We start from the raw sequence: 20,826 nt of genomic DNA on the forward strand, positions 1-20,826 counted from the left end.
TTTGAACCATCAAGTAAATCAATGGGAGCAAATGGATTTATGTTGCCATAAAGGAAAGATCAGTTAAAAGACTTGATTTTGAGAAGGCGCATTACCATCATTCAGTTAGCAGTTACTTCCACAATGATATAAATAGAAGTGACAAATATTAGGCGTGCAACCTCACAAGCAATATTAGCAGATACACCAAACATAGAGCAAAAAAGAGGGTCAGTCTCATACCATCATAACACAAAAGATTGTTAAATGAGCGAGGTAAGCACTCAAAAACAATGAAGTGTTGAAGACACTGTAATTTCACACAAGCAAATGCAACCCAAGTTAATCTCAAGATTCTCAACTCAAAAACTTAGAAAAAAACATGGCCATTCGCATAAACACAATTCTTTGTGAAAACTAACTACAAATACCAATTCTCAGAAGAATCAAGCCCCAAAATTTTGTTGGGACATATCATATAAGTACCCATAATTGTGTCCTTATCCATAATGTTTGACTTACTTGTTTCCTAACCTTATAAAAATTCAGCTAAGTTGGATTCCCTTACAAAATTAGGGAAACAGTTTCAGTTATGTCATGTGCATGAACCTCTAGTTGCAGCCTCTACCAAGCTTGAAAATCCCTATTGCTTAACAATTTACCAAAAAATATGCAGGATAAGTGTTTGATATGCATTTGATACTCTTTTACAATAGTTTGGGAAAGCTAAACTATGTTGAATTACATGCATCTCAATTAGCAGTAGTGACAAGGTGTTCACATTGTACACCATAATGAAATGTTCATTCAACACAAAAAAATGGGAACTGGCAGAAGCCTCTAGCATGATAAGAAAATCATTTACACAATAATCACTCGATGAAGTACAGCAGATGGTTTGATATATCGATATCTATGTTTGAGTAGTACCATCAAAATGCTGCATTGAAAATGAATAATGACAACTTCCTCAAGGCAAGTAATACCTGTCAACCAACAGAGAATACGTTCTCCAAAAAAAGACAGTGAAATGACTAGAAAATAGGGTTGGCTAAGATAAAGCTAGCTAAAAAGCTGAATCAAACAAGTGAACACAGTTTATCAGTTTTTCTAAGCTACAGGTAAATATGATTTTGCAACAGGACTCAGTGGATTAAAAAATAATGGGAATCCACATAGCACGCAAATGTACATGCACATATACATGCATAGGAAATATATATACATGCACACCTACATTCAGTATGTATGTACATATTAACAAGTGTGTGTGTGTGTGTGTGTATATATATATATATATATATATATATATATATATATATATATATATATATATATATATATATATATATATATATATATATATAAGATGCTTCAATCGGCTTCTAGATGATCATATCAGTCCTACATCAGATCCTATGAAATAAAAAGTCAACTCCAACTAACAAGTAAATGGGGGAAAATGCAAAATGAGCCAGCATAGAAGCTACATAAAACCTGAAATATAAGTAGAAATAATGACGTACCTTACATCTAGTTTCTCATCCGAAGCCCCAAGCATACAAATAAAACGGCTTGGACAATGTTGAAGGTCGAACAAAGATGTTGCCCACCTCATAGCACAGAACCTTGCTTCACTTTGAACCTTGTGCACAGTCAGCAACAGACACATCAAACTTTGAAACGGTAGTACTGTAGCTAGTAAGGGACCTCATGAATCGTAGAACTTAGAGGAAAAGACTAGCAAAAACAAAGAATGAGTGCTATATTTAGTAACAAAAGTATTACTGCTTGAGAATTCTGCAATATAAGCATTTCCAAGTCCTTTAAGACAGATACAGGAGCTCCCTGCATGTTGCCAGTAAAAATGTTAACGAGTATACATAAGTAAAGCAAAAAAAGTGGAACACTACCATAACCAATTAAGTTATTAACCATATGTGAGATGTAGATACACTACATTATCACATTGCAAGAAATAAATGAGTATGCCTAATGATGAGCAAGGAAACATCAGTATCTGCTTTCTAGAATCCTCCAGTGCTTTGACCAGCACATGGCATTTTTTTCTCTTTCTTCCTTTCAACCAAAACGCAAAAATACAAGGACCTCTGAACGATGCCTGGTAACTTGCAAGGACCTCACAGAACCACCAACAATGGAGATCAACTTGCATATTCTTCACATGCACCATGAAGGTTGGTGCTTCAGATTTTGTCTGTCTGAATTGTGTGTACCATACTCTTAATGCATTATACTACTTAAAGTTGGCTAGATTCAAGTAGCATTTTTGCTTTAAGGCAGGGTAACGGCACATAGGTTGCTCAACTGAGTGCAGAATTTCAAAAGGAACGATGACAACCAGGAAAACTCATCTCCTCAGTTTTCATCCACAGTTTGATGAAGTGTTCTTTTTGCTCTCTGCTGTGAATTTAGCTTGGAATTATTCCTACCAAGAGGTGCTCTGAAGACATATTGACTAAAAAACCTCATAACCAATTCTCGCTCGTTCCATTTCTGTCTTTTGGAAGTTCATTTATTTGAGAACTCACATAAGTCAGCCAAATATTTATCTTCACAATCTAGGCACAAAGAAATGTATGCCTAACATACTAGAAGATTTATTGAAAACTTTCATCTCAAGATACAATTATTATGTTATTGTAGAGAAAGCACAAGGTTGTTCAGTGCCAGAGGTCCACACTTGTCAATCTAGTTTTGACACTTGAAAAATATTGAAAAAGGTGCTGATAGAATAACAAACACCTAGTCTCCAAATTAGTATCATGTTTACACTTTACCTTAACATTTGAACGTCACCATGTCAGAGATTCATGAAAACGTGTGGATCCATGTATCAGCATCAAACATATTGATAAACCAATACATTGGACATCTAGGGTGTTAAGGCAATCTAGACAGCAGCTCGTTTTCATTTTCCTTTCTCAGACAAGTTGGAGACCTTGTGGGAAGGTCAATAGCTATTAGGTTCAAGACTACATTGCTATTAGTAAAAAAAATAAGAATACAGTAAATTTCTACAAAATAAAAAATTCTAAGAATTAGAAAAAATAAAATAAATGATAAACTAATGAGAATTATGAGATGACATCAAAAAATAAGTAGATAAGCAACAAATAAAAATTAGAAAATAGAAACAAGCAGTTTGGCTTAGAAAAACGTGAAGAAAAAAATGCCAAAAAAGAAAAAAAATGGGAAAAACATAACAAAACACATTTTTTCATGTTTTTTTTCATTTTGGCATTTGTTTGAAAACAATGGCTTTTTTCCCCTTTTTTCAGCTAACTTATTTTTTGTGTTTTAAATGCATTTTTCTTTTTCAGAAAAAACATTTTTTTTTACTATGCTATGAACAAATACAGAAAGTACAACTAAAAACTAGAGAGTAAATTATTGCTCACCCATGATACATGAAATTCTTCATTCATGGGGAAGCATGCACAAAAATTACATGAGAAAACACGCTTAGAGGAATAATTAAGTTTCCTCAACAACCAAATTGAACAATTGGAGTCAATAACATGCCTACACTACAATTTCATGAGAATTGACTATGTAAGATATCCAGCTTTTTCAGCCTCGACAGACATTTATTCCAGTAAGACAAATGTCTAAATAAGGATATGCATTCTTAGTGTGATAACAATACCTTATAAGCTAATGAGAGAGCATTAAGAGCATCCTGAATGGTAAGACGCAAAGACTGATCCTCTGCTTTCAATGCATCAAAAAGGCGAACAGCCATCTCACCTTTTTCTCTAAAACAATAAAAGCAACAAAGCAGTTTGACATGGCACACATGAAGACATGGAATCAGAAAAAAAATGTAGAATGGGCATACCTAAAGAGCTCGGGCATTCGATGCGAAAGTAGCCCAACTGCTTGGAATGCAAAACTTTTCATCTCCCGGAAAGAAGTTTCTGAATGATTATACAACCCCAAGAATCAGTTACACAACAAACTTGTAGCAACTTTAGGTCTTGGACTAGAACAAAAATACACAAGCATGCAATTTAGCAATCGACTAAATTATCAACAAATATTGATGGAATACCAGATCCAGAAGCAGCATGTGCATCAACAAATTTTGTAATTCCACTCAATATAACTGGGCCCATAAGCTTCAACTGATCAAACACTGCCTACACCAGAAACAAGAATCAATAAACATGTGCAACTTCCATAACTGAAGTCATCCAATGCACTATGTGCAAGATGTTAGGACTATGCTTATCGAAATGTTTGTCCTTTTTATCATTTCCCTTTGTGCATGGAAACATCTTCTTTCTTTGTCTAGTTACATTTTATCCATGGTTAATAATTCCTGTAGAAAAAACAATAGACTTTACATGTCATCATATATATCAGAACATGTGCTTAATAGTCACAACCATAGTCACTAGTATCATTTTGCAATTTTTCAGAAAGTCATTCCCTTGGAATTCCTTCACAAAATTCTTTTTCCAGAAAAATGTAAAGAATATCTCAAGACTCCTGAAATTTAAAAGTAGAAAACCTAAGAGAAATCGGGATTCATAAGATTTTTAGCAATTTCATTGAAAAAGAATACACACAATTATTAAATTAGTTTTACAATATAAATGAAATGAGAAAGAAAGAAGGCAGATACTGATAACAGTATAGAGACAGATTTTCAAAAAACATAAAAAACATCCAAAAAATACCTCAATTTTTTGCAATACTCAATAACATGATATTTCGACGACATTATCAGGATATTTTCAAATTTTTTGAGATATTTGTTTGCATGGCTACAACACCAGCTTTGGTTGTGTGTCGCTTCTACAGGGAATTGACCAGCACAAAGATTTCAAATGTGCAATGACCAAAAGTAATTTGCACCTTCCACATATCCAACGGTGTACGTCTTGTACTTTCAACAGTAACCAGATGCATGTGTTACTTAATAAAAATATGCAGCTAAAGCCAACTGCATGCTTGTCAACATTGATACTTCATTTGCAAACAAATACAGAGATCGATGTTCATCAAACAGTTCAAAAGGTTGACTACTTGATATAAAGGCAAAACAAGATGGAAATAGATGCAAATATCTTCAAATGACAGTAACTCACATGTTTGAAAACCCAAACAGTAAACTCCATGCCCAATTGTTTCAACTTTGAAGTAGAGTCACTTCCTGAAAATGAAAAGATATACAATGTGAAGCTATAGACAACCAGGTAAAAAATCAACTTCAAGAGCACATTTAATAGACATAGGTTTGTACAAACTTGACATCAGAAATTTCTTCTAAACTGAAACTGGATAAATAAGAAAGGTAAATACATTTCCACCACGAAGCATATCACATAGAAACTTTTTACCATGCAATAAGTGATAATGCCTGTGTAACTCCACTGGATGTCTAAGAAGATTAATGTTAAAGAAAGGAAACACAGAGAATTTTTCTTAGAATATATGATACATCATTTGAGCTTAGGAGAAGAAACAAGTTCCCAAAACCCATGAATGATGTACGCTGTTCCATGTAAGACCTTGTTTTGGATAGCAAAAGAATAAAAATTATTAATATGGAGATGCTTTTCTGATACTGTTGACCCCAACCAACCAAAGAAATCAGTGAGATGCACTAAAAGTCTGCACTTTGGATATAAACTGTTTATCACAAATGCTGAAGAGAATATTGTGAACATGATCCATTAGCAAGGCAAGTGTAATGGGTAAAAATACCACGGACATGGGATAAAACTTGTGGAAGAGCATAAATGAATGGAAAAGTGGTAAAATTCTTTTTTTCCAGCTGCATTCTTTTCAAAGTAGCAAGAAATCTTTATTGGAAAGATTTAGTAACCACACTTGCAAACTGCAAATTATCCAATATGTGCTTCCAAGTTCAACGGGGGTATAAACTACAAACATTAATTCTTAAAGAAGAGAAGGATAATCTTGAGAAAAATTTAACTTTTTGAAAAAGTTTGCATGGGATCAAACTGATATATTGATTGTTTATGATGGGCGGACAGACATCCAAAGGCATCCACTATCTAACTTTATTGCCCTTGCATATGATGTATCAATGGTGGGTAAAAACACCATTGAGGCATGTTATAGTACCTGTGAAAGAGCAGAAATGGAATGAAAAGTAGGAAGTTTTTTTTTTTTTAGTTGCATTCCTTTCAATGTAGCAAGAAACCCTTATTGGAAAGAATTTAGCAACCTCACTTGCATATTGCAAATTACCTAAACATGTGCCTCCGGGTTCAGAGAGCCTATGAACATCAGTTCTTAAAGATGAGAAGAATGATGTTGAAAAGAAAAAAACTTTGAAAGAAGTTTGCATGGGATTGAACTGATCTATCAATGATTGAAAGAAACCTAGACTAGAGAGAATTACAAGTTCCCAAAGTGGGAGAAAAGCCAAAATAATGAAGCAAGTGATAACTAATTTCTAGAAGCTTAACAAAAGGGAAACCTCTAACGCTATATGTTAGACAATAAAACGAGAACTAAGAAAGATACCAAAAATACAGTTGAAGATGCACTGCAGCGTCAAAGGAAAAGTGTTTGCAGCAGTGATGGAGCGGCAAAAGATGGACAACAGTCTAAGTCTGAATGTGGGGTTCACAGGATTAATCCTTGATTCTGGAGGAGTACTTCCACCTGCAACTGTACCTGACGCAACCAGAATTAAAGTGTTACTTGTGTATGAACCAGAGGAAGAAAAAAACATGCAAATGGAGAACCTTTTCTGGGAACAAGATGACCTGGCCAGTGTCCATGTCATACATGAGAATGATACTTTAAACGGCAGCCTCACCTCATCCACTATGACGAACAAAGAACAAACATGCATACTTTGTGCACAGCATGGCGAAAAAGGAAAAGGAGCACAGAAAGACAGACAGACTCTTACAAATGAAAAGGGAAATTTTTGAAGAGATTTGATTGATCATAACTTCATGTTACAGATACATGAAACAACAAAAGGAAGATCAGCCAAAAACGTGAAGATTGGCAATCAAAAATAAGATCCTATAGTGGTTTGTTTAAAATGTGAGAAGGTGTACAGTGAAAAGCCGTCAATTGAACTGGTGAACTTGCTACCAGAGAAGATGCAATAGGATTACCATCTTTGACAAGGAAAAGAAAATTCAGAAAGCAGGATCACTGGCAAAGTTCACAAGACAGTAAACCAGAAGCATGAAAGCTGATACTCGAAAAAAGTGAGTTCATGCAACAAAAGGCCGTAATCTACAGTCAAGTGAAGGCATCAAGTACACGGATACTTTCAGAAAGCTAATCAAACATTTTTTGCTTACCAGTCAAGAGCAAGAAAAGCTTATTGATTAGTTTTGGATCTTCCAGGTTAACTCTAGATGCAAGTTTCTTCAAAAGTTCTTCTCCTCTCTTTATAACCAGCTCTTGACTAGAACATGTCAACCAAACAATAACATGAAACTGAAGCAAATTACAAAATGAAAAGTTCCTACATCAATCATAGAGCTTTAACACTAAAGATTAAGATCACAAAAGGTCCAGAACACCTGTCGGCACTCGCAGCCAAATAAAGTGGATAAATTAGCTGAGGATCCAAGTTCAAAGCCTCTATCACATTAAGAATTCCCAACTGCTCAGTGTAAAAAAAGTTAATAAAACAACGCATCAGCATAGTCTCAAGTCTAGATTGTAAAGTGAATAGTGCAAGAAAAATTTTCTCCAAATATTCTCAATGTTGAAGATAATTACTTATTATCACCTTTCTTGATAAAATTTCATCTCCTTTAAGTGGAAGTTTGCCAGTAACTTGATTGGTTTGAGCAACTGAAAGACCAGGGGAGGTCCCCTCTCTGTAGAATAAGTGAATGCAGCCATTCATTAATACCACCAAAGTATCCATAAAGTAGTTCTTTAAAATGATATGCACAACACAGACCCCCCAGAGCTTGGTGATGTAGGCTGGTACAAAACTGTCAGTAAGCAGAACTCAACAAACAACCCTCTGTCATCATCACTCCCTAGTTTGTACTTCAAAGCAATGCTTTCTTCAATTTGACATTTATGGCATTCACCAATGACCTAGTAACAAGAAAAATCAAGAGAACGTAAACCATTTGCAGCAAACAACTAAAGAAAGAAGGAAGGAAGGAGAAAAGATGAGAAAGATGCTTAAGTGACATAGGAGATAAAAGAATAACTGCTTTTAGCTGAAATTAGTGCACCCCAGCATTGTATAGTGGAACACTAGCCAAGGTTAAGTTGAGAGCAGAAAATACATGAATGACAGAACTCAGCTCAAGAATTGACTTAAGCCAGTTTTTTATAGGTCCAAAGTCACTTGAAAATCAATTAATGAAAGGTAGGTAGTTGGTCTATCACTCGAGAAGATCTAAGAAGGTGATGAATTCAGTCATGCAAAGTTTGAGACTCATGCATGCTGACTGAGAATCCAAGGCCACATTGAGTAGAGGCACCAACTAATAAGAATGTTTTTCTAATTTCAGATATCACTCAAGCAGAACATTCTAGATAGAAATAAAATATCTTCTCTTCCCTCAATAATATATTGGCAATACATAAACAGCAATTCACAATTACAGTTTGTCACAAAGTTCCAACTAATGAGTATTTTGGTTTCTAGCCCTTTTTCTTCCTCAATATAATATCATAGTCAGTACATAACTCTCTCACATTGTACAGCAAAAATGATTTCCACTAGAAACAAAACCAGCACAACAACATGAAATAGACAGCACGAAAATAAGTCCCTTAAACATCATTCAATATTTTAATCCATTTATGCATCACCTTCATAACTATTCTTAGTAATATATCTTGATGTTGCGAAGGAAACTTGGAAATATTAGCAATCAACATTGGAGCCATATCTGCTTTCTCCTGCACATGAACAGTTGCGTAAAGTGAGCAAAGAAGTGTGGTGATATCTGAATCCACGAGACACAAGTATAAATAAGACTTAAAGTAAAATTATGAAAGGGTAGATTTCTTGTGTTGGACATACCTCTGCGGTCAAGCGATCAAAGGCCATTTCAATATATATCATACAGAAGTTCCTGACTATAAGAGCAGCACCAACTTCCACGTATTCCTTCCACAGCTCCATCACTGGTAATCTAATTGACTTTTGATGTTTCACTCGCTTGTTTAAATGAGTCAAAATCTCCATGACCTAGTTTTATGATCCCAGGAGAATGAACTCTAAATAAGCCCAACAATGTGATGAATAAAATAATATCCCATGCAAATTTTTAGGAGCTACATTTTTCAGCTTTGTGGCTTGTTTTGGCTCGTGAGCCAGGCTCAAGAAGCGAATGAGACAGCAGAATTACATTAAAGAGTTAACTATGAGGAAACATTCTCTGGTGCTTACTTATTATATAAGGTGATTTATGTAGAGTCGATTACTTGATGCAAACTACTACAGCGTCAAACAATTTGTTGAACTTGCTTGGTAAATCAGAAGTTACGAATTCAATCTTTTTAGTTATAAAAGCTAAGGTAGCTAAATTTCATATCAGTATATCACCTTATGGGAACCGAGCTTCTACCCTACATCATAACACCTTCACCGCAACGCGGGATGCCCTAATTAATCCACGCTTCTAGAAATGGCCAGAAAGTCGAGAAACCGATCGTAGGAAACCAGGAAACCAAGTGTGCTCAAAAGACCAGGCAAGTGCGGCAAGAATCTGGGCGGACTCCACAGGAAGACTAACGAACAAAATGAATAGCAGCACCAAAATCTCGTGGAGTGCTGAATTCATATAGCAAGATAAATTCTCAATGCAAGATGTCGAATCCATATATGGTCTAAGACGAAAGCGAAAAAGCAAGAAACTAATCCGTGGCGAAAGGAATGAATCCATATATGATCTAAGACGAAAGCGAAAAGCAAGAGACTAATCTGTGGCGAAAGGAATTCCGTGCAAACAAAAACAACTAGCCAGAAGCAGCTTCTTCGGATGCTGTACCTTCTTTCTGATCGCGGGCGAACCGGAGGAGAGACTAGAAATGGAATATGGAAGTATCTTGGGGAGCACGGTTTCCAGTTTGGGATCATCTGTGAGAGCCAACCGAGTCAACATTCTGTCCAATACCTCCTCCTTCTCCAAGTCGTTGGAGCCAGCAGAGTTCGCGGATTCTTCCATGCTTTCTGGTCCGACCCCGTCCGAATTCCGGCGTAGTCGGAGTTGAGTCTTGAGTTCCTGCGTCGTCGGGGCACCGGTTTGAAGAACCAAGAATTGATATATAATTCGATCGAAAGGCAAACCGCGTCCCCGTGTCGCTTGCCGTGTTTGTTAGGCAGGGATCTTGGATCCGAGGACATCCGCTCCACGGGTCTGAGGTCCGACGTTATGGATTTCGTCCACCATGGATTTTATTTATCCCTTCCGATATCCACGTCGGACCTGAACCCCCACGATGCATTTAGATTTTAAGGAACCAAGATTTATCCGTAATTCGAGTTAGAGGCTTTCCTTTCCCACTATTTTCAAGACACGCAGCGTTTACGAGGGCGTGAAAGCGCCGCGCCCTTTGGATCTTTACGCCCCCCTTGAGCTTCTATACAAAACAGCCCAGTTTTATTGTCACGTCGTATCGAGCGGAGGTGAAACACTTAACAAATAACTTCTTATGGGAAATTTGAGTGCAAAAGAATTAGCAGAAATTGAAGGTCAATTCATTAGCATGTAAAAATTGAGAAAATTTTGGGGGCAGTATTCACATTTTTTCATATCGAAGGGGCAGTCACGTACATTAGATAACAATTATTTAAAAGCATTAATTTGAAAATAAAGCAACCTTGAGGGATCAGCCCTTATCTAGTTCCGCTTCTGTCTTAACACATTAATTTTAGTTGTGGCCATGCGAGGCCTGGGAGCGAAAGCCCTCCCTCCACCTCTCCTAACACGCGGACGGGCACCTGCATCTGCTAAAGATTAAGGTCACAAGAGGTCCAGAACACCAGTCTGCACTCGCAGCCAAATAAAGTGGATAAATAAGCTAAGGATCCCAGTTTAAAGCCTCTATCACACTAAGAATTCCCAACTGCTCAATGCAAAAAAGTTCATAAAAATAACGTATCAGCTTAGTCTCAAATCTAGATTGTAAAGTGAATAGGGCAAGAAAAAATTTCTCCACATATTCTCAATGTTGAAAATAATTACTTATTATCACATTTCTTGATAAAAGTTTATCTCCTTTAAGTGGAAGTTTGCCAGTAACTTGATTGGTTTGAGCAACTGAAAGACCAGGGGAGGTCCCCTCTCTGCAGTCTGCAGAATAAGTGAATGCAGCCATTCATTAATACCACCAAAGTATCCATGAAGTAGCTCTATAAAATGATAAGCACAACACAGACCCCCTATAGCTTTGTGATGCAGGCTGGTTGATACAAAACTCAATAAGCAGAACTCAAAAAACAACCCTCTGTCATCATCACTCCCTAGTTTGTACTTCAAAGCAATGCTTTCATCAATTTGACATTTATGGCAATCACCAATAACCTGGTATCAAGAGAACATTACTTGCAGCAAACAGCTAAAAGGAAGGAGAAAAGATGAGAAAGATGTTTAAGTGACATGGGAGACAAAAATTACTGCTTTTAGCTGAAATTAGTGCACCCCAGCATTATACAGTGGAACATTAGCCAAAGTTAAGTCATGACTAGAAAATACATTAAATAGCAGTTACTCAGCTCAACAATTGACTTAAGCTAGATTCTGTAGGTCCAGAGTCACTTGAAAATCAATGAATGGAAGATAGGTAGTTGGTCTATTACTCCAAGACATATAAGAAGGTGATGAATTCAGTCATGCAAAGCTACAGCTTCATGCATGCTGACTGACAGTCCAATACCACATTGAGTAGAAGCGCCAACTAATAAGAAATTAACAATGTTTTGCTTTCTAATTTCAGATGTCACTCAAGCAGATCATTCTTATTAAATACAAGCAAAATATCTTCTCTTTGCTCAATAATAGTGGCAATACACAAACAGCACTTCACTATTACAGTGCGTCATAAAGTTCCAACTAATGACTATTTTGTTATCTAGAACCTAGTCCTTTTTCTTCCTCGATATAATATCATAGTCAATACATAACCCTTGCACATTGTCCAGCATAAATGATTTCCACTAGAAACAAAGTCAGCACAATGACATGAAATAGATAGCACATTTTTCAAGCCCCTTAAACATCATTCGATATTTCAATCTATTTGTGTATCTCCTTCACAACTATTCTTAGTAACATATCTTGATGTTGAGAAGGAAACTTAGAAATATTAGCAATCAATGTTGGAGCCATATCTGCTTTCTCCTCCACATGAACATTGCCTAAAGTGAGCAAAGACAAATGATGATAGTCTGAATCCACGAGACAAAACTGTAATAAGACTAAAGTAAAATCATGAGAGGGTGGATATCTTGTGTTGGACATACCAAGCGATCAAAGGCCATTTCAATATATATCATACAGAAGTTCCTAGCTATAAGAGCAGCGCCAACTTCCACGTATTCCTTCCACAGCTCCAACACTGGTAATCTAAATGACTTTTGATGTTCCACTCGCTTGTTTAAACGAGTCAAAATCTCCATGACCTAGTTTTATGATCCCAAGACAATTAACTGTAATAAAATAATACTCCATGCAAATTTTTTGGGAGCTGCATTTTTCAGCTTTGTGGCTTGTTTTGGCTCGTGACACAGGCTCAACAAACGAAGTATGAGACAGCAGATTTACATTAAAGAGCTAACCATGAGGAAACAATCGCTGGTGGTTACTTCTTATACAAGGTCATTTATGTAAGTCGATTACTTTATGCAAACTTCTACATCGTAAAACAATTTGTTGAACTTGCTTGGTAAATCAGAAGTTAAGAATTCAATCCTTTTAGTTAGAAAAACTAAGGTAGCTAAATTTCATATCACCTTATGGGAACAGAGCTTCTAGCCAACGTCATAACACCTTTACCGCGACGCGGGGTGCCCTAATTAATCCATGCTTCTAGCAATGGACAGCAAGTCGAAGTCTATGTTGTACAATCCACTTTTTTTAGCTTACAAGGAATTCAGCACTTGTCACCCTTACAGCTATTGACAGTCGTTTGCTAGGATGTTCTCCTATATGGCTGATCTCATAAAGTGAGGATGTTCATTTAATCAGAAAGAAGTGAATTCAATTAGTGAACGAATCGAAAAACCCAGGGACATATACTCGTCGTTATGAATTCAACCTCTACTTGGAAGAAAGTGATAGTCATCCTCGCGTGATTGCATTATTTAGCCAATAGATGAGTTTATGCAACTTTGAAAAAAAAAAAGTGTATTCTGTCAAGCCATTCATGCCTGATCTACTATGTTGCTTAATTAAAAGGTTTTCATTGACAAATTTAATTCATCTGTAACAGTAAGGTCACTAAAGATATAAATGTTCATGTTCTATAAAGTGGAATGAATATAAAAGAAATAAATTCTCAAAACGATGTCCGCCAGTTTCCCAGCATAACATTATTTCCTCCTAGAAAAAGTACATAACTCTGCACTATCAATCCTGAACATACATATTCACAAGTACACATACATAAGAATAAGATAATGTAGTATATATAATCACAGAAAATAAACCAATAAATATAATAGAAAAAACAAACAAAATAAGCACCAAATTCAGCAAACCCAAATCCCAAAAATGCCTAACAGAAGAACCCCCAACCCGGTCGATTTAATGGAGCTGGCACTCGCCCCTGATGTCTGCTTCACATTCTCGGAGGAAGAAGGGACCGGTTTGTTGAAATTTCCAGGGATATTGGCGGTGTCAGGAGTGGAGGTATCATCATCTTGCTGGGGTTGGGGCGATGGGGAAGATGCATCGACGGGGTTCTTGAGGCTGTCAGGCAGGCCCTGGCCATGGATGACGTTGATCCTGAACCTCTGCCCGCTCTTGCACTGGTCTCCATCGTAGAAGCTGGAGAAGAAGTAGTTCATGCCCTCTTTCTTGAGGGGGATTGCGATGCTCCATGGCCCTGCTGCTTGGTTATAGTCTCCTTGGGATGAATATTCTGTGGTGTCTCTCGAGTCTGCATCATTGAAGTCGCACTTCTTGTATATTGTGAAGTTGTAGGTCTGAACTACGGAGTGGTTGGTATTTGTGTTGAAAACTGCAGGAGAGAGAGAGAGGGATGGTTTAGATAGAATCATGTCGAAAACTCCAAAAGATCTCATCATACTATAAAACCTTTGGCTTTTTTCATTTAAATATCATAAATATGTGTCATCAATCCACTCCAACATGGATATATGATACAAAAACAACGGCTGATTTCTCTACTCGGTTAATAATTAAACTCAAGATTTCAAGGTGGTGGACATTGAGAATTTGATGTGCAGAGTGCATCTACGATTCTATCTCTTGGCGGACTCTACTAGAATTCTAGCAAAACCTACTTGCTGTTTCAGAAATAAACGTCTGTAACATGCTACAGAAAAATCAAAATACATATACTAAGACAGGAATCTTCTTGTATTTGTCATCATTCACTTGCCCGTCCAAATTCTGTAATGTCGAAATTAAAAGTTCAAAAAAGAATGCGCTCAATGTCGGTGACTCTGGCCTATTGCCTATTGGCAGGTGAAAGTGGATAGGAACACCACCAGAGCCAACATACACTTCTTAGCTTTTTTATTCTGTATCAATGCCATCAGGTTGTCCGTTCCTTTCTGGACAATGGCGAACACATGAATTGAAGTACACCCCCAAGAAATCGATGACAAAAGCTTCACGTCGAAGAAGAATGATTCCTTGCTTGTGGTTTCTGTCAGGTTGGTGCTGTCCGTCGATTACTATGCACGCCCTTGCTCACTTAGGCAGAAGGGGTCAGAGGCAATTATCTGCAGCTTGCCAGCTTCCCACACATTTCATGTTAAAGCACCAGGACTTGGAAATTTTTTAGAAAAGAAAATGTTTCAAGTTATTATTCACAATCTAGATAATCAATGCCAGCAATGGCTCCGTTTATTCCACCGCAGCAAGGGTGAGGCCAAGGACCTTCAATTTGGAAGATATCGAAGCCATGACACCCGAGTTCATCCCGTTGCATAACCTGATTACTATCTGCCCAGACCGAGACCACCAGGGCAAACATTCACAGAACTGGATGACTGCAGTTCCGAGCACACCAAGGTCATTGGTTATTGAGATTCTTACGCGGAAATGGTTGGACAACATGTGAACATCCGTAGAAAATTATTCAAGTGTCTGGCTCTGCCTTGGAGCCGTAGGAGGTTATTCTGATGGGACGGGAGGATCTAGATTTGATGAACATGTAACGGTTGAGAGTTGTTGGACTGGAAATGGTCCTTGAATCACCAGCTTACAGGTGGCGTCATGAAGCACATCATGGAAGTTATTTTGGTGTTGGCTTTAGTTACAGATCCAAGAAAGTTGAAGCAACTCAACAAAGAAAGAACAAAAATAACAGAGGAACAGAAGACGGAATAAAAAGATAATAAGGGAACTTTTTACATAGTATCACAGAATGCAAATTCATTTCCAATTTTATGCCATTTGTTCAGATAATTGGGTGCATCCAATTGAGCACTCCGCCTCAAAGGGTAAGAGCTTCCCTCACAAAATAAACTGTAATTACTGTAAATCATGAAGAGAAACTAAGCGAAATCTGAGCTTGTAAACAAGGAATGACAGAAAAGAGCAAAAGCAAAGTCTAAATCTTTCTGCAATTCTTCTGGCGTAGAGAAGTTTGGCAGACAAAAAGCAAACCATCGATTCAGAGAAAAAGAACGATCGTTGTCCACAGAATTTGTTTCTATGACTTGGCTATAACGGAACAAATTGCTACTACTAGAAAAGAGAAACGTTTCTGATGTCTTACTGAGGAAATCTCCCAAAGAGAAGTTTTTGCCGGCTGCCCATTTTTGGTAGTTGATCTTTGAATTCTCAGTGTTGTCGTACCATCCCAAATCATCCCCAACCGTGTAATTCGTGTAAGCCTGAGCAGTGGAGGAAGTTAGGAAGACAAGGGGAAGCAGAAGGCAGAGAACAGTTCTGCACTTGCTGTCCATTCTGAGGAGCGTCTGGTCTCAATCCTCTTGCCGCAAACGAAAATACAGATGCAGATGAGAAAATTTGCTTCTATATAAAGAGGGAGGAGAAGATAGTTATACTGAAACTTGAAATTACTGTAAGGCAAGTTTTGAGATAAGTGATAAGTCCTTATTCTCCACAGTGAAAACAGGCTGGTCCTCTGTTGTTCTCTAGAATAAAAAACAGATATGTTGATGGGAGGGAGAGAGAACTACAGAGTTAGGATTACTAAGAAGGCACTTTTGGTGGGAGCGCGCTGCGCAACAGACTTGTTGGGATTAGCAGGATGGCACTTTTGGTGGTTGACACTTCACATTCTGTACTTTTTATTCTGAGAACAAGAACCAGATGTGGCAAAGGCACCATAATACAAAATTAGAAGGATAATCGATCATTCAGATGCAAAAAATCCTACTGCCAATTTCATCTCTGACTGCTTCACATTCTTGGAAATTGTTTTAAGGACAAAAACCTTACTTTTTAACTTGCCCAAATGGCCAGGAGAGTAACTCTCTACATTACTGCTCCTACTTACCCTTTTTTTAAAAGAATACTTTATTGCACTTTGCTTTAAATGATTGAATGCCACTTGCAGCTCATTGTTTTTGTAGCCGCATCAGGAAGTGAGTAAATGGTTCAAAGTCTAAAAACTAACACATGTGGTTTAAAAACGATGAGGAAACCTTGAGTAAGTAAGAGGCTTTCTCTGTGGAAATTTGCTTCCAACAGTAATAACATAACAAGCTGAAGTTTTTTGTCGACATATATGAGGGCAAGGGCGAAAGAGAGAGAAAGACTTAAGAAAGGATGAAAATTCACCCAAGTAAATCATCAAACGGTTGATCTCAATTGAAAATTTATTGAGAGTTGGAGTTCTTTCTTGTTGGTAGAGCAAGCTTTACTGTCCAATGATGGAGATGGGATTGTCGGCACTGGAGGCACTGCACGTGATGTCAGCTGGGCGATGCCTTCTTTTCTTAAACCTCCACGGCTGTTTAATAAATGAAAAGGATGGGACCGGCCAATCTTCGGCCAGCGGGCGGCCCCTTGGCGCGCATCTGCTGGGTCCAGGCACACAAAAGTAGTGCGCAGGGAACATGGTCCATTCTCGATTTCTTTAAAAAAAAAATACATATCATATAATTTTCAAAAAATTGGATTTATCTTATATAATTTTTTAAGAAGTTAATATTTTAATTTTAGTTAAAAATTTAAAACTATAATTTGACCCCCTTAATAAAGATTGCAAGGTGTGGTTTGGTGATCGACTCTTGTAACACTTATATTCTACCGCAAAAGCTAGGCACATGCTACTCAAAAAAATATGTGTGCTGGCCGCCATTTTACCCGTGTTTGAACTTGATCGCAGTTATTGAGTCCATTTATCTCGGACACTCTGTCGAAGTGTTTTTAGAATCGGCTTTAATTATTTACCTATTCGAAGAATTAAATCAGCGGCAAGCCAACTCAATTCGGTGACCGGTTCAATCGTACCACAAGTTCATTTTCAAATACTTTTTAAAATTTTTGTAAAAATATAAATCTTCCCACAATGTTTAATAATCAATGTTTTGCCTGATGACAACACTAGTTGAGTGGACACTGAGTCGGACACGAGTAGTGTCTATAGAGTTAAGGTGTACTTAGTGCGGATATCGCTTTCGAAGATTGGGCATTTTCTCCATCGGATAAACTTAAACATGGTTCCTTATGTATTCATCTGATATGCATCTAACCAGCATGAAAATGGTATTACTTATTTCACCAAATTATTTTTTTATAAAGAATATATAATGTAAATATTTGGTGTTAACACGAAAGCAGCTTTGTCCACTTAACAGCTTGGCATGAACACTTGAATTCTGGCTAGTGCTGATCAAATCTACCTTCTGCGAGTGATCAAATGTTGTCTTAAACTTGTAAGACACTTGAACAGGTTATATAATTTAAATATTTGGTTAAATGAGAGATACCCTTATAAAGGAAGTTTCCCATGAAATTATGAAAATGCCGCTCTAAAACGTGAGACCAAGCCTTTTCAATTTAACAATATCACATGGAAATGGCGTATTCCGTGACAGGGTGCCACAGCATTGTGCAATCACGCTCCACAAGATATTATATATTTGGAAAATATTAACAAGTATATAATTTCTATGCTTTTTAAGTCAAGATCAATTCATGTCATTCAGATTTTCGAATCTAAAAAATTGCATCTTCTAATAATATCGATACGAAAGATTTACCAAAAAACAACTGATTTGAGAGTCCTAATACAAAATTTGGACATTAAAATATTGCGGAATATCTACCATTTAAAGCTTCGAATGTGGATGGAGAGCGCTCGAAACGCTATCTTATTAAGGAATATCCATCGCCCGAAGTTTCTTGAAGACTGGTCTTTTGTAATTCTTTGCTTCATATTGTAGCTAAGCACAAACGGTGGCCAATTGCGAGCATTGGAGACAGTGAGGTGGGTTGGACTAACAATATCGTTCTGACACGGAGCACATGCCACGTGAAGCGGTCCATTCATGAGAATTTTATACTCAATAAAACATTAATCGCAGATCTCAAGTATCTTGGTAGCGACAATTTAAGCATCTTTTACTACTATATAAGCAAAATTGGAGAGGTTGTAATATATATATATATATTTATTTAGTGAATATCATTAAAAAAAAAAAGATAGTTGGCTGGTATTCCACCGATTAATCACCTACGGTTCCATACTGTTATTAAATGAGAGAGAAATTCGGAAGGCAGAAATACAATAGATGCAAGAAATGGTCGGCACTTGGTTGTTTTCTTGTTCGTCACTTCCAATTCATGAATTGTTAATGTTGGGTGAGCAAGATGTCCAATAAAAAGGTTGAAACTTCCCCTTTCCCCATCTTTTCAAAGGAACATGCATGATGCATTCTTTCGGTGTCTCCAGTCAGGCGCCACCACCATATATGCTTCACTTTGTATATTAGTGTATTTCTTTTTGGAAAATAGGAAGTTGATGTCCCAATAATTCAAATAGAAACTAAAACAAGTTCATTTGTTCAATATATTTGATATTATGATGTATAAAGCACTAGTTCCACAGGGGGTAAGGGTGAAGTACGAGCTTGAGTTTACGAGTTCAAGCCGAGTCATTTGCTTAATGAGTCGAGCTCGAGTTCATGAGTCGACTCATTTAAATAATCGAGTTAAGTTCGAGCTCAACACATACTATCGAGTCGAGCTTCAGCCTTAATTGAGTTTGTCGAGCCTTAATCAAGTCGATATATTCAAACGAATTACAAGTTTCTCGAGCTTTAATCGAGTCGAGCTGGAGCTCAACCCGTAATGATAAATATCAATTATATTCAAACGAGTTTGTTGTGCCTTAATCGAGTTGAGATCGAGTTGAACACGTAACTAATGAGTCGAGCTCAAACTGCTTCCATCAAGCTATTCTCAAGCTCGAGCTGAGTCAAGCTCGAGGTTTTATTAGTCGAGTCGAGCCAAGCTTGAAGTGACTGACTTGGGGCACGACTAGGCTCGTGTTCACCTCTAATAGGGGGTATGAAACCAAACCTACGGATCTATTCCCCATTATGTAATTTCTTTTTTTCTTTGTTTCCATAAATCGAATAAGAGTTCATTTAATATAATGCAGAGGCAATGAAAAAAAATATATATATATATATATATATATATATATATATATATATATATATATATATATATATATATATATATAATGTGTCGATCAAAGTAGGAATCGAGATCACGAACAATCTAAGAAAGCGACAACCGTTTGATATTGTGGATCAATTAATAACACTGACATCAAACAGTTGTATTTTTCAAGATAAATGTCACCATGGGTTCTAGCAAATTTTGAATCACTTTCGCAAATGCATGGCATTTTGAAGTTGTGAACAGGATACTTTAGAAATCGAGACATTTCAGATGTAAGCAGGGGCGAAGCTAAACAGACTCTATTCGTTTAACACTTTAACGAAGGAGACTCGTGCCTATGCGGCTATGTCCAAAGGATATTCAAACTATATACAACATATTGCTCTTTATTTATGAAATCGTAGATACCTATATGTGGCACAAATTTTCTTCTAGAACCTTTGAGAAAACACCTTTTTGTAAAGGAAATTCATAAATAATATTTTCATTAATTTGGTAATTCCCACTTATGCAGACAGAGAGTAAACTAAGGAAAAAGGACAATCTATATACCGTGCTAATTAACCCACTTTCATAGCAGATTTTCATTTGCTTAAAGCAGTCATAGTGTAATGAAATGACAGGCTGTCTCACGTTCTGATGATATATAATTTATCTGACGAACCAAACACGGTCATAGCTTTTCCCAATAACTTGTTTTTCTCTTTAATTTACGTTTAAAATGTATCGGCTTTGTCGCGGAGTCATGGGACAATTTATTTGAAACAAGTTATCGACTGAAATAAAACTTACTTGGATGCAAGCATGTCTCAAGCTGAATGTATTGGTAGATGATGGTGTCTTGCTGTAAAGGGCAGAGTGCAACTCAAATTTGTAGGTTGAAGCTAAGTTAAATCAATATATATATATATATGTGTGTGTGTGTGTGTAATATGCAGCTGAAATTAACAACTCGCAAAATTAACTATTAGTTGATTGTTTCAAAAGTTTTTCTTACATGCGTCTATTTGTGAATCATAGAAAGTGTTTTGATAGCTGAGTT

The 20,826-nt window shown here is 36.9% G+C and overlaps 2 protein-coding genes across 4 annotated transcripts in view; both read right to left on the bottom strand.

The window, feature by feature from the left end:
* Positions 1-10,247, bottom strand: part of LOC116248548 (uncharacterized) — a 29,788-nt gene extending 19,541 nt beyond the window's left edge. For 2 of the 3 annotated variants that reach the window (XM_031621678.2, XM_031621440.2), the window contains exons 1-14: positions 9,975-10,247; positions 9,005-9,172; positions 8,791-8,880; positions 7,919-8,061; positions 7,742-7,832; positions 7,530-7,612; positions 7,305-7,411; positions 6,505-6,657; positions 5,097-5,161; positions 4,055-4,142; positions 3,842-3,920; positions 3,650-3,758; positions 1,768-1,827; positions 1,506-1,624 (exon numbers count right to left, since the gene is read on the bottom strand). In XM_031621678.2, coding sequence (XP_031477538.1) covers positions 1,506-1,624; positions 1,768-1,827; positions 3,650-3,758; positions 3,842-3,920; positions 4,055-4,142; positions 5,097-5,161; positions 6,505-6,657; positions 7,305-7,411; positions 7,530-7,612; positions 7,742-7,832; positions 7,919-8,061; positions 8,791-8,880; positions 9,005-9,172; positions 9,975-10,151 — 1,532 coding nt within the window. In that variant the 5' untranslated portion in view covers positions 10,152-10,247. The remainder of the gene's footprint in view (positions 1-1,505; positions 1,625-1,767; positions 1,828-3,649; positions 3,759-3,841; positions 3,921-4,054; positions 4,143-5,096; positions 5,162-6,504; positions 6,658-7,304; positions 7,412-7,529; positions 7,613-7,741; positions 7,833-7,918; positions 8,062-8,790; positions 8,881-9,004; positions 9,173-9,974) is intronic. The other variant, XM_031621520.2, reaches the window with a different exon arrangement.
* Positions 10,248-13,460: 3,213 nt separating this feature from the next.
* On the bottom strand, positions 13,461-16,359 carry LOC116248943 (blue copper protein 1b). Its single transcript, XM_031621989.2, has 2 exons — positions 15,898-16,359; positions 13,461-14,166 (listed from the first exon to the last, which is right to left on the bottom strand). The coding sequence occupies exons 1-2, from the start codon at positions 16,085-16,087 to the stop codon at positions 13,676-13,678; spliced, it is 681 nt and encodes a 226-aa protein (XP_031477849.1). The 5' UTR covers positions 16,088-16,359; the 3' UTR covers positions 13,461-13,675.
* Positions 16,360-20,826: the final 4,467 nt, after the last annotated feature.

Source organism: Nymphaea colorata, chromosome 1, assembly GCF_008831285.2.
Source record: "Nymphaea colorata isolate Beijing-Zhang1983 chromosome 1, ASM883128v2, whole genome shotgun sequence".
Lineage (NCBI taxonomy): Eukaryota > Viridiplantae > Streptophyta > Magnoliopsida > Nymphaeales > Nymphaeaceae > Nymphaea > Nymphaea colorata.

Coding starts and splice junctions, on each gene's coding strand:
- LOC116248943 (XM_031621989.2), bottom strand. CDS start 16,087: ATGGACAGCAAGTGCAGAACTGTTCTCTGCCTTCTGCTTCCCCTTGTC. Junction 14,167..15,897: donor CTCTTTGGGAGATTTCCTCA/GTAAGACATCAG, acceptor TCTCTCCTGCAG/TTTTCAACACAAATACCAAC.